Below are 13338 nucleotides of genomic sequence, written 5' to 3'. Positions count from 1 at the left end.
CTACTAAAAATACAAAAATTAGCCGAGAGTGGTGGCGCATGCCTGTAATCCTAGCTACTCAGGAGGCTGAGGCGGGAGAATCGCTTGAACCTGGGAGGTGGAGGTTGCAGTGAGCCAAGATCGCGCCACTGCACTTTAGCCTGGGCGACTCCGTCTCGGAAAAAAAATAAAATAAAATAAGAAAAAAGAAAATTATAAAAAATGGAAACTCTAGATCTAGACAGTATAAAAAAATTAAAAATCACTGAATGAGATTAACAGCCTATTGAAAACAGCAGAAAAGGTCAGTGAACTTGAAGCCACCTGAAGAGGCATTCTCCAAAATGAAGCACAGAAAAGGGAAAAAAAAAAGTGTGATACTTTTTCTTTTTGTAAGAGACAGGGTCCTGCTCTGTCCCACAGACTAAAATGCAGTCGTAAGATCACGGCTCACTGCAGCCTCAACCTCCCAGGCTCAAGGGACCCTCCCACCTCAGCCTCCCGAACAGCTGGGACTAGAGGTGTGCATCATCACACCCAGCTAATTTTTTGTGTTTTTCTGGAGACAGGGTTTTGCCAAGTTGCCCAGGCTGGTCTCAAACCCTGGGCTTCAAGCAATCCACCTGCTTCACCCTCCCAAAGTGCTGGAATTACAGGCATGAGCCACCATGCTCACTTAAGCCCAGAAGTTCGACACCAGCCTGGGCAACATGGTGAGACTCCATCTCTACAAAAATACAGAAGTTAGCCAGGTGTGGTGGTGCATGCCTGTAGTCCCTGCTACTCAAGAGGCTGAGATGGGAGGAACCCTTTAGCCCAGGAGACAGGGGTTGCAATGAGCCAAGATCATGCCACTGCACTCCAGCCTGGGTGACAGAGTGAGACCATGTCTCAAAGAAAAAAAAAAAGACCAAACTATAAATATAAGGGAACTTAATGTGACAAAACCATCTACCAAAAAAAAAAAAAACTATAGAAAACATATTTAATAGTAAAACATTTACTAGATTCCCCATAAGACTGGGAACAAAACAAGGAGGTCCATTCTCATCACTGCAACGTTATCAGGAAGTCCTAACAACTGCAATAAAGGTAAGTGGGGGAAAAAACACATAAAAGTGGTAAGAGAAGAATCCCTTTATTCAAAGATGACTTGACCGTGTAGAAGGAAGATTCTTAGAAATATATAAAACTAGAAAAACTAGTAAGTGAACTAGTAAAACTTAAGTATAAGATCATAGCATACAACGTCAACATACAAATATTTCTGTATACTAGCAGCCAACAATTTCAACACAAAAGTAAGACAATTTCATTAACAGCAGCATCAATACAAAGAGACTTGAACAAAAATGTGACAGATCTCTACAATGAAAGCTATAGAACACTGCTGAGAAGAAAACCTAAATACATGGAGAACAATCATATTTATGGACTGGCAGACTCAGCATAATTAAGATGATCATTTTCTCCAAACTGATCTACAGATTTAACTCAATACCAAAATCCCAGCAAGCATTCAGTTTCCTAGAAATTGACAACCTGATTTTAAAAACATATATGGAAATGCAAAGGACCTAGAACAGTCAAAACAAATTCTGAAGAAAAAGTTGGAGAAAGTGTATCACCTACTTCAAGACTTAATATAAAACTATAATTATCCAGACAGTGTAGTACTGGCATAGGAAATACAAATCACTGAAATAAAACTGAGTCCCAAAACAAACTCATACATAGCCAACTGATCTCCCACAAAGGCACCAAGACCACCTAGAAAAGGAAGTCTTTCCAACAAATGCAGCTAAAACAACTAAATATTGGTATATAAAAAAAAGAATAAACTTCAAGTGAACCTCAAGTTTTACCTCATCCCACACACCAACGTTTCAAGATGAATCAGATTTAAATGCACAGGTAAAATTATACAACTTCTTAAAAAAAAAAAAAGACAACAGGGGAGTATTTCTGTGCCCTTGGGGGCAAGTAAAAGACTTCTAAAATAGGACTCAAAAGGCTATAAACATTAAAAAACTTTTTTTTTTTTTAATATACTGGACTTCATCAAAATGCAACACTTCTAAGCCAGGCGCTGTGGCTCACGCCTGTAATCCCAGCACTTTGGGAAGCCAAGGCAGGTGGATCACTTGAGGTCAGGAGTTAAGAGACCAGCCTGGTCAATATGGCAAAACCCCGTCTGTACTCAAAATACAAAAATTAGCCAGGCATGGTGGCGCATGCATGTAGTCCCAGCTACTCAGGAGGCTGAGACATGAGAATTGCTTGAACCTGGGAGGCAGAGGTTGCAGTGAGCCAAGATCGTACCAATACACTCTAGACTGGGTGACAAAGCAAGCCTCTGTCTCAAAAAAACAGTTAACACTTATGCTTATCAAAAGACCAGCCATAAACTGGGATAAAATATTCTTTTTTTTTTTTTTTTTGAGACGGAGTCTCACTCTGTCGCCCAGGCTGGAGTGCAGTGGCCGGATCTCAGCTCACTGCAAGCTCCGCCTCCCGGGTTTACGCCATTCTCCTGCCTCAGCCTCCCGAGTAGCTGGGACTACAGGCGCCCGCCACCTCGCCCGGCTAGATTTTTGTATTTTTTTAGTAGAGACGGGGTTTCACCGTGTTAGCCAGGATGGTCTCGATCTCCTGACCTCGTGATCCGCCCGGCTCGGCCTCCCAAAGTGCTGGGATTACAGGCTTGAGCCACCGCGCCCGGCCGGATAAAATATTCTTAATACATATATGACAAAAGACTTGCCACCAGAATACACCAAGATCTCCTACAAGTCAAAAATAGACAATCCAATCTTTAGAAATGTGCAAAAGACTTGAATAACCACAGCACAAAATTATACAAATGGTCAATAAGCTCATGAAAAGGTGAGCAACATGAGTCAAGAAATGCAAATTAAAACCATAATGAGATAGCATTTCACACCCACTTGGGCAATTAAAATTAAAAAGACAATACTAAATGTTGACAAGGATGTGGAGCAACTAGAACTCACACACTGCTGAGTGTATACACAACAACACAACCACTCCAGAACACTGTTTTACAGTTTCTTATGAAGTCAGACTTCTATCTGCCGCATCAGTCAGCAATTTCACTCCTGGTATTTACCCAAAAGAAATGAAAACCTATATCCCCACAGAAAGACTTTTACATGAAAATTTCACAGTGCCTTCATTCATAATAGCCAAAAACTGAAAATGAACTAGATGTCCACCAAAAGCAGAATTATATGTTCATATAATTTATATAATGGAATTCCACTCAACAATTTAAAGAAAAGAATTGGCCAGGCGCAATGGCTCACACCTGTAATCCCAGCACATTGGAAGGCCAAGTCAGGTGGATCACCTGAGGTCAGGAGTTCAAGACCTGACCAACATGGTGAAACCCCATTACTACTAAATACAAAAAATTAGCCAGGTGTGGTGGCGCATGCCTGTAATCCCAGCTCCTTGGGAGGCTGAGGCAGGAGAATCACTTGAACCCAGGGGGTGGAGGTTGCAGTGAGCTGAGATTGCACCACTGCACTCCAGCCTGGGCAACAAGAGCAAAACTCCATCTCAAAAAAAAAAAAAGAATTATTGGCACATGCACCAATATGGATGAATCTCAAAAATATGAAAAAGACACAAATGGGAACATAGTGTATTATTCCTTTCACCTGAACTTTGAAAACAAGCAAAAGTAATCTATAATGACAGAAATCACAGATGTAGTTGCTGGGGGTGGGGAGCAGTATTCATTATGAGGTGACACAAGGGAACTTTATGGGGTGAGGAAAATGTTCTATACCTTCACTCAGGTTTTAGTTAAACCCACGACAGGGATAGGTCTATACATTTATCAAACTGATTTTTTAAAAATATATATATATTTATAAAATAAAAAATATAAGAATAGCTACTTCTGCTTGCTTCTGGAGTCCATTTACATGAAATATATTTTTCCACCCCTTTACCTTAAGTTTATGAGTCCATGTGTGTCTGGTGAATCTCTTGAAGACAGCAGATACTTGGTTGGTGAGTTCTTAATCCATCTGCTATTCTGTATCTTTAAAGCGGAGCATGTAGGCCATTTATATTCAACATTAGTATTGGGATCTGAGGTACTATTCTATTCATCGTGCTATCTGTTTGCCTGAACACCTTGTTTTTTTTTTTCTTCACTGTGTTATTGTTTTATAGGTCCTATGTGATTTATGCTTTAAGCAGATTCAATTTTGGTATTCTGATAATTTGTTTCAAGATTTGGAGCTCCTTTTAGCAGTTCTTGTAGTGCTGGCTTGGTAGTGGCGAATTCTCTCAGCACTTGTTTGTGTGAACAAGACTACTTCCCTTCATTTATGTTTCACTGGATACAAAATTCTTGGCTGGTAACCGTTTTAAGGAGGCTAAAGATAGGACCCCAATCCCTTCTAGCTTTTAGAGTTTCTGCTGAGAAATCTGTTAATCTGATAGGTTTTCCTTTATAGGTTACCTGAGGCTTTTGCCTCACAGCTCTGAAGATTCTTTCCTTCATCTTGACTTTAGATAACCTGATGACTATGTGCCTAGGCGATGATCTTTTTGCGATGAATTTCCCAGGTGTTCTTTAAGCTTCTTGTATTTGGATGTCTGGACCTCTAGCAAGGCCGGGGATGTTTTCAATTATTCCTTCAAATTTGTTTTCCAAACTTTTAGATTCCTCTTCTTCCTTGGGAACACCGATTATTCTTAGGCTTGGTCGTTTAACAAATTTATTGGAGGTTGTGTTCATTTTTTTTTTTTTTTGTCTTTGTCAGATTGGGCTAATTCAAAAGCCTGGCCTTTGAACTTGGAAATTCTTTCTTCTACTTATTCAATTCTATTGCTGAGACTTTCCATTGCATTTTGCATTTCTCTAAATGTGTCCTTGATTGTCAGAAGTTGTGATTATTTATTTATGCTATTTCACTGGAAATTTTTACATTCATATCCTGTACCATTTTTTTTTTTTTTTTTTTGCCAAGTTGAACTTCACCTTCCTTTGGTGCCTCCTTGATTGGCTTAATAATGACCCTGTGAATTCTTTTTCTGGCAATTCAGAGATTTTTGTCTTGGTTTAGATCCATTGCTAGTTGACCTTTTCAGGGTGTCAAAGAACCCTGTTTTGTCATATAACCCCAGTTGCTCTTCCAGTTCCTTCTCATTTGGGTAAACTATGTCAGAGGGAAGATCTGGAACTCAAGGGCTGTTCAGATTCTTTTGTCCCCCAGGGGTGCTCCCTTGATGTGGTGCTCTCCCCTTTCCCTTAGGGATGGGGCTTCCTGAGAGCCAAACTGCAGTGATTGTTATTTCTCTTCTGGATCTAGCCACCCAGTGGAGATACCAGGCTCCAAGCTGGTACTGGGGAATGTCTGCAAAGAGTCCTGTTATATGATCTGTCTCCAGGTCTCTCAGCCGTGGATACCAGCACTTACTCCAGTAGAGGTAGCAGGAGTGTGAAGTAGATTCTGTGAAGGTCCTTGGTTGTATTTTTGTTAAGTGCGCTGGTTTTGTGTTGGCTGGCCTCCAGCCAGGAGCTGGCGCTTACAAGAGCACATCAGCTACAGTTGTATAAAACTGGATTTTTTTTCAACTGAAGATCCGTGCATATCATTATATGTTAATTTTATTTCAATAAAAACAAAAAGCATCGTATTACTCATGGACTGATCTCATCTCATTATTTAAACTATATCTCATATACACATTAGGTTGAAGACGAGGTTTTGGATCAGTGAGGTTTTAGCTAATAGGTTAAACATAGGCTCTTACCTTGCAAATCCTTGGGGCAGTTCTCCAAGGCCATAGAGTGGATAAAGGTATGGGCTTTTGCCGTATCTTGCCAAAGACTCACTGTAAAGTTTAATTCTATTAATGGTTTCATAACATGGTTGATCTAAGTAGCTGGAGAAAAGGAAATGAGTATTAGGAAAGGGCTTTAGTTTTCATTCATGACGTTCAATTTATAATTTTTTTTGAAGAGATTTCAATCCACTATCTTCATTTTGTTTTTTCTTTTTTGAGACAGAGTCTCACTCTGTCGCCCAGACTGGAGTGCAGTGGTGCGATCTCGGCTCACCACAACTTCCACCTCCCAGGCTCAAGTGATTCTTCTGCCTCAGCCTCCCAAGTAGCTGGAATTACAGATGCGTACCACTACCACCCAGCTAATTTTTGTATTTTTATTAGAGAGGGGGTTTCATCATGTTGGCCAGGCTGGTCTTGAACTCCTGACCTCAAATGATCCACCCAACTTGGCCTCCTAAAGTGCTGGGATGACAGGCGTGAGCCACCGCGCCCGGCCTCTGCCTTTATATTTCACTTAAGAGGTCCCAACAACTAATTCCAACTAGAATCTCTGCTTTCATAGTTTAATATGGCTAAGTATTTGTTTTGTTAGAATTTCCACTTGGAAAATTGGGAAATTTAGTGAGAATTTCAAGAAAAATACAAATCTAAAAACCAAAATACTTACTCATCAGTTCTATAAAGTGCAAGAGCATGACCAGTAAAATCTATAACATCTTGACCCAAATCAAATTTCTTATACACCTCTCGCATTGTGGTCTTCTTAGGATCAATGCCTTCAAAAGTTCTTGGATCTTTTTCATCAAAGTTGGCAACATACACTAGGAATTTCCTGAAGCGACGTTTTTCAAACAGTCCCATGAGGCCTAAATAAGAAAGTATTTTTCACAAAGCACACTCACAGTCAGACACTGAGGAGAAGAAAGGATGAGAGCAAAGTTTAAACATGCCATGTTATCAACTGCAGATGCAGGATTTTTTTTTGGACAGAGTCTTGCTCTGTCACCTAGGATAGAGTGCAATGGCGCGATCTCAGCTCACTGCAACCTCTGCCTCACGGGTTCAAGCGATTCTCCTGTCTCAGCCTCCCGAGTAGCTGGGACTATACGCGACCACCATTACGCCCAGCTAATTTTGTACTTTTAGTAGAGACAAGGTTTACACCATGTTGAGCTGGTCTCAAACTCCTGACCTCAGGTGATCCGCTCACCACAGCCTCCCAAAGTGCTGGAATTACAGGCATGAGCCTCCGCCCCTGACCAAATGCAGGATACAATTTAGGATATGGGAGTTTACACAGCATGGCTTCCAGTTTCACAACACTTTAAGATAAACTGACTCGATTATAACAGGTCACTTATAGTCTTCAATTTTACTATACAAGTAATTAAAACCAGAACCTAAGTGAATGAAAAATGTCAAATTTGTTTCTTACTAGGTACAAGGTAAATGTGACTCTGAACAAGTAAGTATCCATGAAGCCAGCCATTTGAAGAGTCTTCCTTTGACAACTGTGATCTACACTCAGGCAATTGCCTAAATTCTGAATGCTCTTCCTTTTGTGCCTCTGTATGCTAAGATACAACTGGGCATTTAATGACAACAGTTTAAGATACCAAGAACAAATTGACCTCAGTAAAATTTACATGATGCTGCTGCTGCTAGTCACTTACTTTACTGAAGTCCTACCTAAGCAACCAATTCACTGCATTTTACACTAAAAAACAGAAGAAGAAGCTACAAATTACCACTTTATAAAACTGCAGCTTTTACTACGAGGCTGTATTTAAACTAATCATAGATGATAGACAAATAGCCAATAAAAAAGAAAATTTTCTGGTTTTATCTCCCTTCTCCCCCCTTTCCTAAGCTGTATAGCTATTTTTAAAATACAACTACAGTTTTAAAAACAAACTCTCAAATGTTTCTATTGACAGCTTAATGTTTTGATAGATTTAATATTACAGTCAAGATCATTTTCCACCCAACAAAACTGAAAATTAAAACCATGAGGCTGGTCGGGTTGTGGTGGCTCACGCCTATAATCCCAACACTTTGGGAGGCTGAGGCGGGTGGGTCACTTGAGGTCAGGAGTTCAAGACCAGCCTGACCAACATGGTGAAACCCCATCTCTACTAAAAATGCAAAATTAGCTGGGTGTGGTGGAGCATGCCTGTAATCCCAGCTACTTGGAAGGCTGGAGCAGGAGAATCACTTTAACCCAGGAGTCGGAGATTGCACTGAGCCGAGATTGCAGCATTGCACTCCAGCCTGGGCAACAAAAGCGAGACTCCATCTCAAAAAGAAAAAAAGAAAAAGAAACATGAGGCTATTAATGACAACTGACTACATTTAATTTTTTTAAAATTAAGATTTACAACTCAGCCTTTTAAATGGACGGAATGTACACATAGTAAAGGCATAAGGCTGAATAGAAATATCCTATTACCACATCAGCACCATACTTAACACCAAGCGTAGTTGTCAGAGCTGGGTATAAGACAGGCAAAAGGAAACATGAATCACTATTTAAATGCAATTAAAACTTAGATATCATATTCCGGTCGGCACAGCCTGTCAGAACCTAAAGCTATTACTAACAGTTATTTTGCAGTATCTCCCAACTTTCGTTTATTTAATAGAAACTTGAGTTGCTGTTACCAACTTCTGTTTTAATCAAAATCAAAATCTATCGTGTTCCCTTCTCTTTCCTCTATTTTTCTCCATTACCTGATCCTTACCCAGAGAGGGACAGAAATCAGTGCCACTCCTGTTTTACACAGCACAGTAGAGATGTCCTGGCTGTTTTTCCATCCCTTAATTCCATGCTGCTATGCATGGCGCCAAATAGTGGTCTCAATGACTAGCTGTTATGGCACCAGAATCAGATATAATTGTATTACAAACACTCCAGACACCCAGTGCTCATTCTGAAAAACTCCTGATTGAAAAAGTTCAAATCAATGTGTTTCCTACTGTGTTTAATTTTTTTTCCATAGATACAAGGTCTCATCATGCTGCCCAGGCTCCTAAAGTGTTGGCACCACAGATGTGAGCCACTGCACCTAGTCCTACTGTGTAATTTCTTACAACTACTATTTATCTATGCTGATGCCTTCCCAGACCACCTTATTTAAAGCATCCTTCTCACACTCCCTCCTTCCTCTTTCCCCACAGCAATGTATCACTATTGGATATGCCTTTCTGTATTTACAGTTGTTCCTTGAATAACACGTCTGAACTGCCACTTTATATGTAGATCAGAGGTGTCCAACTTTTTGGTTTCCCTGGGCCACAATGGAAGAAAAAAATTGCCCTGGGCCACGAAAAAAAATACACTAACACTAACGATAGCAGATGAGCTTAAAAAAAAATTGTGAAAAAAAATCTCATAATGTTTTCAGAAACTTAACAAATTTCTGCTGGGCTGCATTCAAAGCTACCCTGGGCCACATACTGGACAAGCTTGATGTAGATTTTTTTCTTGTCAATAAATGTACTGATTTTTTTTTTTTTTTTTTAGACAGAGTCTCACTCTATCAACCAGGCTGGAGTGTGCAGTGGCGCGATTTCAGCTCACTGCAATCTCTGCCTCCCAGGTTCAAGCAATACTCCCACATAAGTGTCCCAAGTAGCTAGGATTACAGGCATGCACCACCAGACCTGGCTAATTTTTTTTGTATTTTTAGTAGAGATGGAGTTTTACCATGTTGGACAGGCTGGTCTTGAACTCCCGAACTCAAGTGATCCGCCTGCCTCAGCCTCCCAAAGTGCTAGGATTACAGGCATGAGCCACTGTGCCCACTCAAGTTTGTTTTTTAAGTTCTATATTTTATTTTACTTGATTTTTTTTTTTTCCTTTTTGAGATGAGATCTCTGTCACCCAGACTAGAGTGCAGTGGTGCAACCACGGCTCACTGCAGCCACCAACTTCCTGGGCTCAAGCAATCCTCCTGCATCAGCCTCCTGAGTAGCGGGGACTACAGGCTATTCAGCTAATTTTTCTTCTATTTCCTATAGATACAGGGGTCTTACTAGGTTGCCCAGGGTGGTCTCAAACTCCCGGGCTCAAGTGATCCACCCACCTCAACCTCCCAAAGTGCTAGGATTACAGGCATGAGCCACAGTACCTGGCCAAATGATTTTTTTTTTTTTGAAGAGATAGGGTCTTGCTATATTTGTATATATCGCCCAGGCTAGAGGTGTAGTGACTATTCACAGGTGTGATCATAGCACACTATAGCCTCAAACGCCTGGGTTCAAGCAATCCTCCTGCCTTAGACTACCAAGTGGCTAGGATTACAGGTGCACAGCAACAAGTCCGGCAGATCTGTGACAATTTGAAAAAACTTGCAGATGAACTGCATAGCCTAGAAATACCAAAAAAATAGAAATACCAAAAAAAATTAGAAAAAAGTAAAGTATGTCATGAATGCATAAAATATATGTAGATATTATTTACTATCATAAATATACACAATTCTACTTCAAAGTTAAAATTTAATCACAAAACTTATGCACACAAACACAGACCAAACATGATGCCACTGTAAACAAAGAAAGATGTAGTATTAAGTCTTAACTGCATAAGATTAACTGCAGTACACACTGTACTACTGTAATAATTTTGTAGCCACCTCTTGTCGCTAATGTGGTGAGCTCAAGTGTTTGTAAAACTATGTGACAATAATCATCTCTGCATGAGCAGTTCACCTCTCCAGTAAACTGTCACAGTAAAAAGTGATCTGTCCTTGTTCTCGCATATTTTTCATCGTGTTTAGTGCAACACCATAAACACTGAGTAAAACGTAGGACCCACAGGGAATGCCACTGATGCTGAAGTGCTCCCAAGAAGCAAAGTCACGACATTACAAGAAAAAGTTGAATCCCTTGAAACATACCAACTGACTTCAGGTCTGCAGCTGCAGTTGCCCGCCATTTCAGACAGACAATTCATCTCATACACACACACTAAACTTTTGGTATCAATAAATCCAGTATGGTACTGTAAATATATTTTCTCTTCCTTATCATTTTCTTAGGGGCACTGTCTTTTTCTATAGCTTACTTGATTGTAAGAACACATTATATAATACATTATCACAAGGCCAGGTGTGGTGGTTCACACCTGTAATCCCAGCACTTTGGGAGGCTGAGGCATGTGGATCACCTGAGATCAGAAGTTCAAGACCAGCCTGACCAACATGGTAAAACCCATCTCTATTAAAAATACAAAAAATTAGCCGGGTGTAGTGGTGCATGCCTGTAATCCAAGACACTTGGGGAGGCTGAGGCAGGAGAATCTCTTGAACCCGGGAGTTGGAAGTTGCAGTGAGCCAAGATTCCGCCATTGCACTCCAGCGTGGGCAACATGAGCAAAGCTCAGTCTCAAAAAAAAAAAAAAAGAAAAAGAAAAAGAAAAAGAAAAATCACATATAAAATAAATGTTAATCAACTATTTGGCTATTTATGTTATCCGTATGGCCTCCATTCAATAACAGACCATTTATTAGTAGTTTCGGAAGTGTCAAAAGTCTTGAAGTTTTAATCTCTGAAAGTGATCTAATGGGGTTGAAACTAACTTCTTCCAAACTCTTGTTAATGTTGGTGTTTTGACTTCCTCCCATGAATCATAAATGTTCTTGGCTGGGTGCAGCGGCTCATGCCTGTAGTGCTAAAACTTTGGGACTCTGAGGAGAGATGACTGCTTGAGCCCAGGAATTCAAGACCCCTAGGCAATATAGCAAGATCCTGTTTATACAAAAAATAAATTATACCACTATAGGCATGCATGGTGGCATATGCCTATTCTGGGAGGCTGAAGAGAGATAACTGCTTGAGTCCAGGAGTTCGAGACCAACCTGGAGAGCGTAGCAAGACCTCACTTCTACGAAAAATTTTTAAAATTGCACCATTATAGGCATGTGTATGCCTATAGTCCCAGCTACTCAGGAGGCTAAGGCAGGATGATCGCTTGAGCCCAGGAGGTCAAGGCTACATCGAGCTATGATCGTGCCACTGCACTCCAGCCAGAGCAACAGCATGAGACCCTGTTTCAAAAAAATAAATACATAACAAATGTTCTGCGGCCGGGCACAGTGGGTCACACCTGTAACTCCAGCACTTTAGGAGGCCAAGGTGGGCAGATCACTTGAGGCTAGGAATTCAAGACCAGCCTGGCGAACATGGCAAAACTCCATCTCTACTAAAACATACAAAAATTATGGCCAGGCACAATGGCTCACGCCTGTAATCCCAAGTCTTTGGGAGGCCAAGGTGGGCAGATCACCTGAGGTTGGGAGTTTGAGACCAGCCTGACCAACAGGGAGAAACCCCGTCTCTACCAAAAATACAAATTAGCTGGGCATGGTGGCGCATGCCTGTAATCCCAGCTACTCGGGAGGCTGAGACAGGAGAATTGCTTGAACCCGGGAGGCGGAAGTTGCTGCGAGCACACCATTGTACTCCAGCCTCGGCAAGAAGAGCAAAATTCCGTCTCAAAAAAAAAAAGATTAGCCGGGTGTTAGTGGCAGGCGCCTGTAATCCCAACTACTCAGGAGGTTGAGGCAGAATTGCTTGAACCCAGGAGGCAGAGGTTGCAGTGAGCCAAAATTGTGTCACTGAGCTCTAGCCTGGGTGACAAAGGAAAAAAAGTAACTGTCCTGTTTATACCGAATGAGAAAACATTTGGGATACTGTCTCTGGTCTGGCTGCCATATTATATATAGGATCTTGACTAATTAGAGAATTTCCAAAAAGTGGCCAAGAGATCTAGATAGCATATTATATGAGAAAAAACAAGTATTTAGTATGGAAAAAAAAGAATTAGAAGGTATGTAATGATTGTTAAAATATCTAAAAAGCAATATATTAATAGCTTTATATACTGTAAGAATATACTGTTTCTTGTGGTTAGGAGTGTGGGATTCTAAAGTCAGACAGACCTGGCTCCACACCAGATACTAGCTATACTACTTTGTGCTTTCCTTTTATACCTCAGCTTTCCCATCTGTAAAATAAAATATAATAACTATACCTGCATCTCACAGGATTGCAGTGAAGAACTATATAAAGTCACATAATACACATAAAGTACTTAATACATATATGCCTAGCACATAAGTGCTCAAAAACCTAAGTTCTTGTTAAAATTATAAAACAACTTGTTCTTATCCACCCATCTCTTGAACTTTGCCACCTCTCCACCTTTCCTTAACCCATTCCTTCATTCTGCCTAGAATTTTCTTGCCTGCAACTCAAGATTTCAAAATCCTTTCCATCAATATAAAGAGATGCTGATAAGATGTAGTGATGTGGTCAAAATGCATAAAAGTGTTTACTAAAACAAGTGATTTCTACTGTACATAAATTATACCTCAATAAACCTAACCTTAAAAATATATACATAAGGCCGGGCGCGGTGGCTCAAGCCTGTAATCCCAGCGCTTTGGGAGGCCGAGACGGGCGGATCACGAGGTCAGGAGATCGAGACCATCCTGGCTAACACGGTGAAACCCCGTCTCTACT

The 13338-nt window shown here is 40.6% G+C and overlaps 1 protein-coding gene across 4 annotated transcripts in view; it reads right to left on the bottom strand.

Annotated features, from left to right (window-relative positions):
• GDI2 (GDP dissociation inhibitor 2) overlaps window positions 1-13338 on the bottom strand; it is a 50183-nt gene that overhangs the window by 13663 nt on the left and 23182 nt on the right. For all 4 annotated transcript variants that reach the window (XM_011957068.1, XM_011957069.1, XM_011957067.1 and 1 more), the window contains 2 exons: window positions 6479-6677; window positions 5776-5907 (listed from right to left, as the gene is read on the bottom strand). In XM_011957068.1, the coding sequence (XP_011812458.1) occupies window positions 5776-5907; window positions 6479-6677 (331 nt within the window). The remainder of the gene's footprint in view (window positions 1-5775; window positions 5908-6478; window positions 6678-13338) is intronic.

This window comes from Colobus angolensis, unplaced genomic scaffold (genome assembly GCF_000951035.1).
Source record: "Colobus angolensis palliatus isolate OR3802 unplaced genomic scaffold, Cang.pa_1.0 Scaffold432, whole genome shotgun sequence".
Taxonomy (NCBI): Eukaryota; Metazoa; Chordata; class Mammalia; order Primates; family Cercopithecidae; genus Colobus; species Colobus angolensis.
Note: the sequence above shows the minus strand (reverse complement) of the source record. Positions and strands in the feature narration are given on the sequence as shown.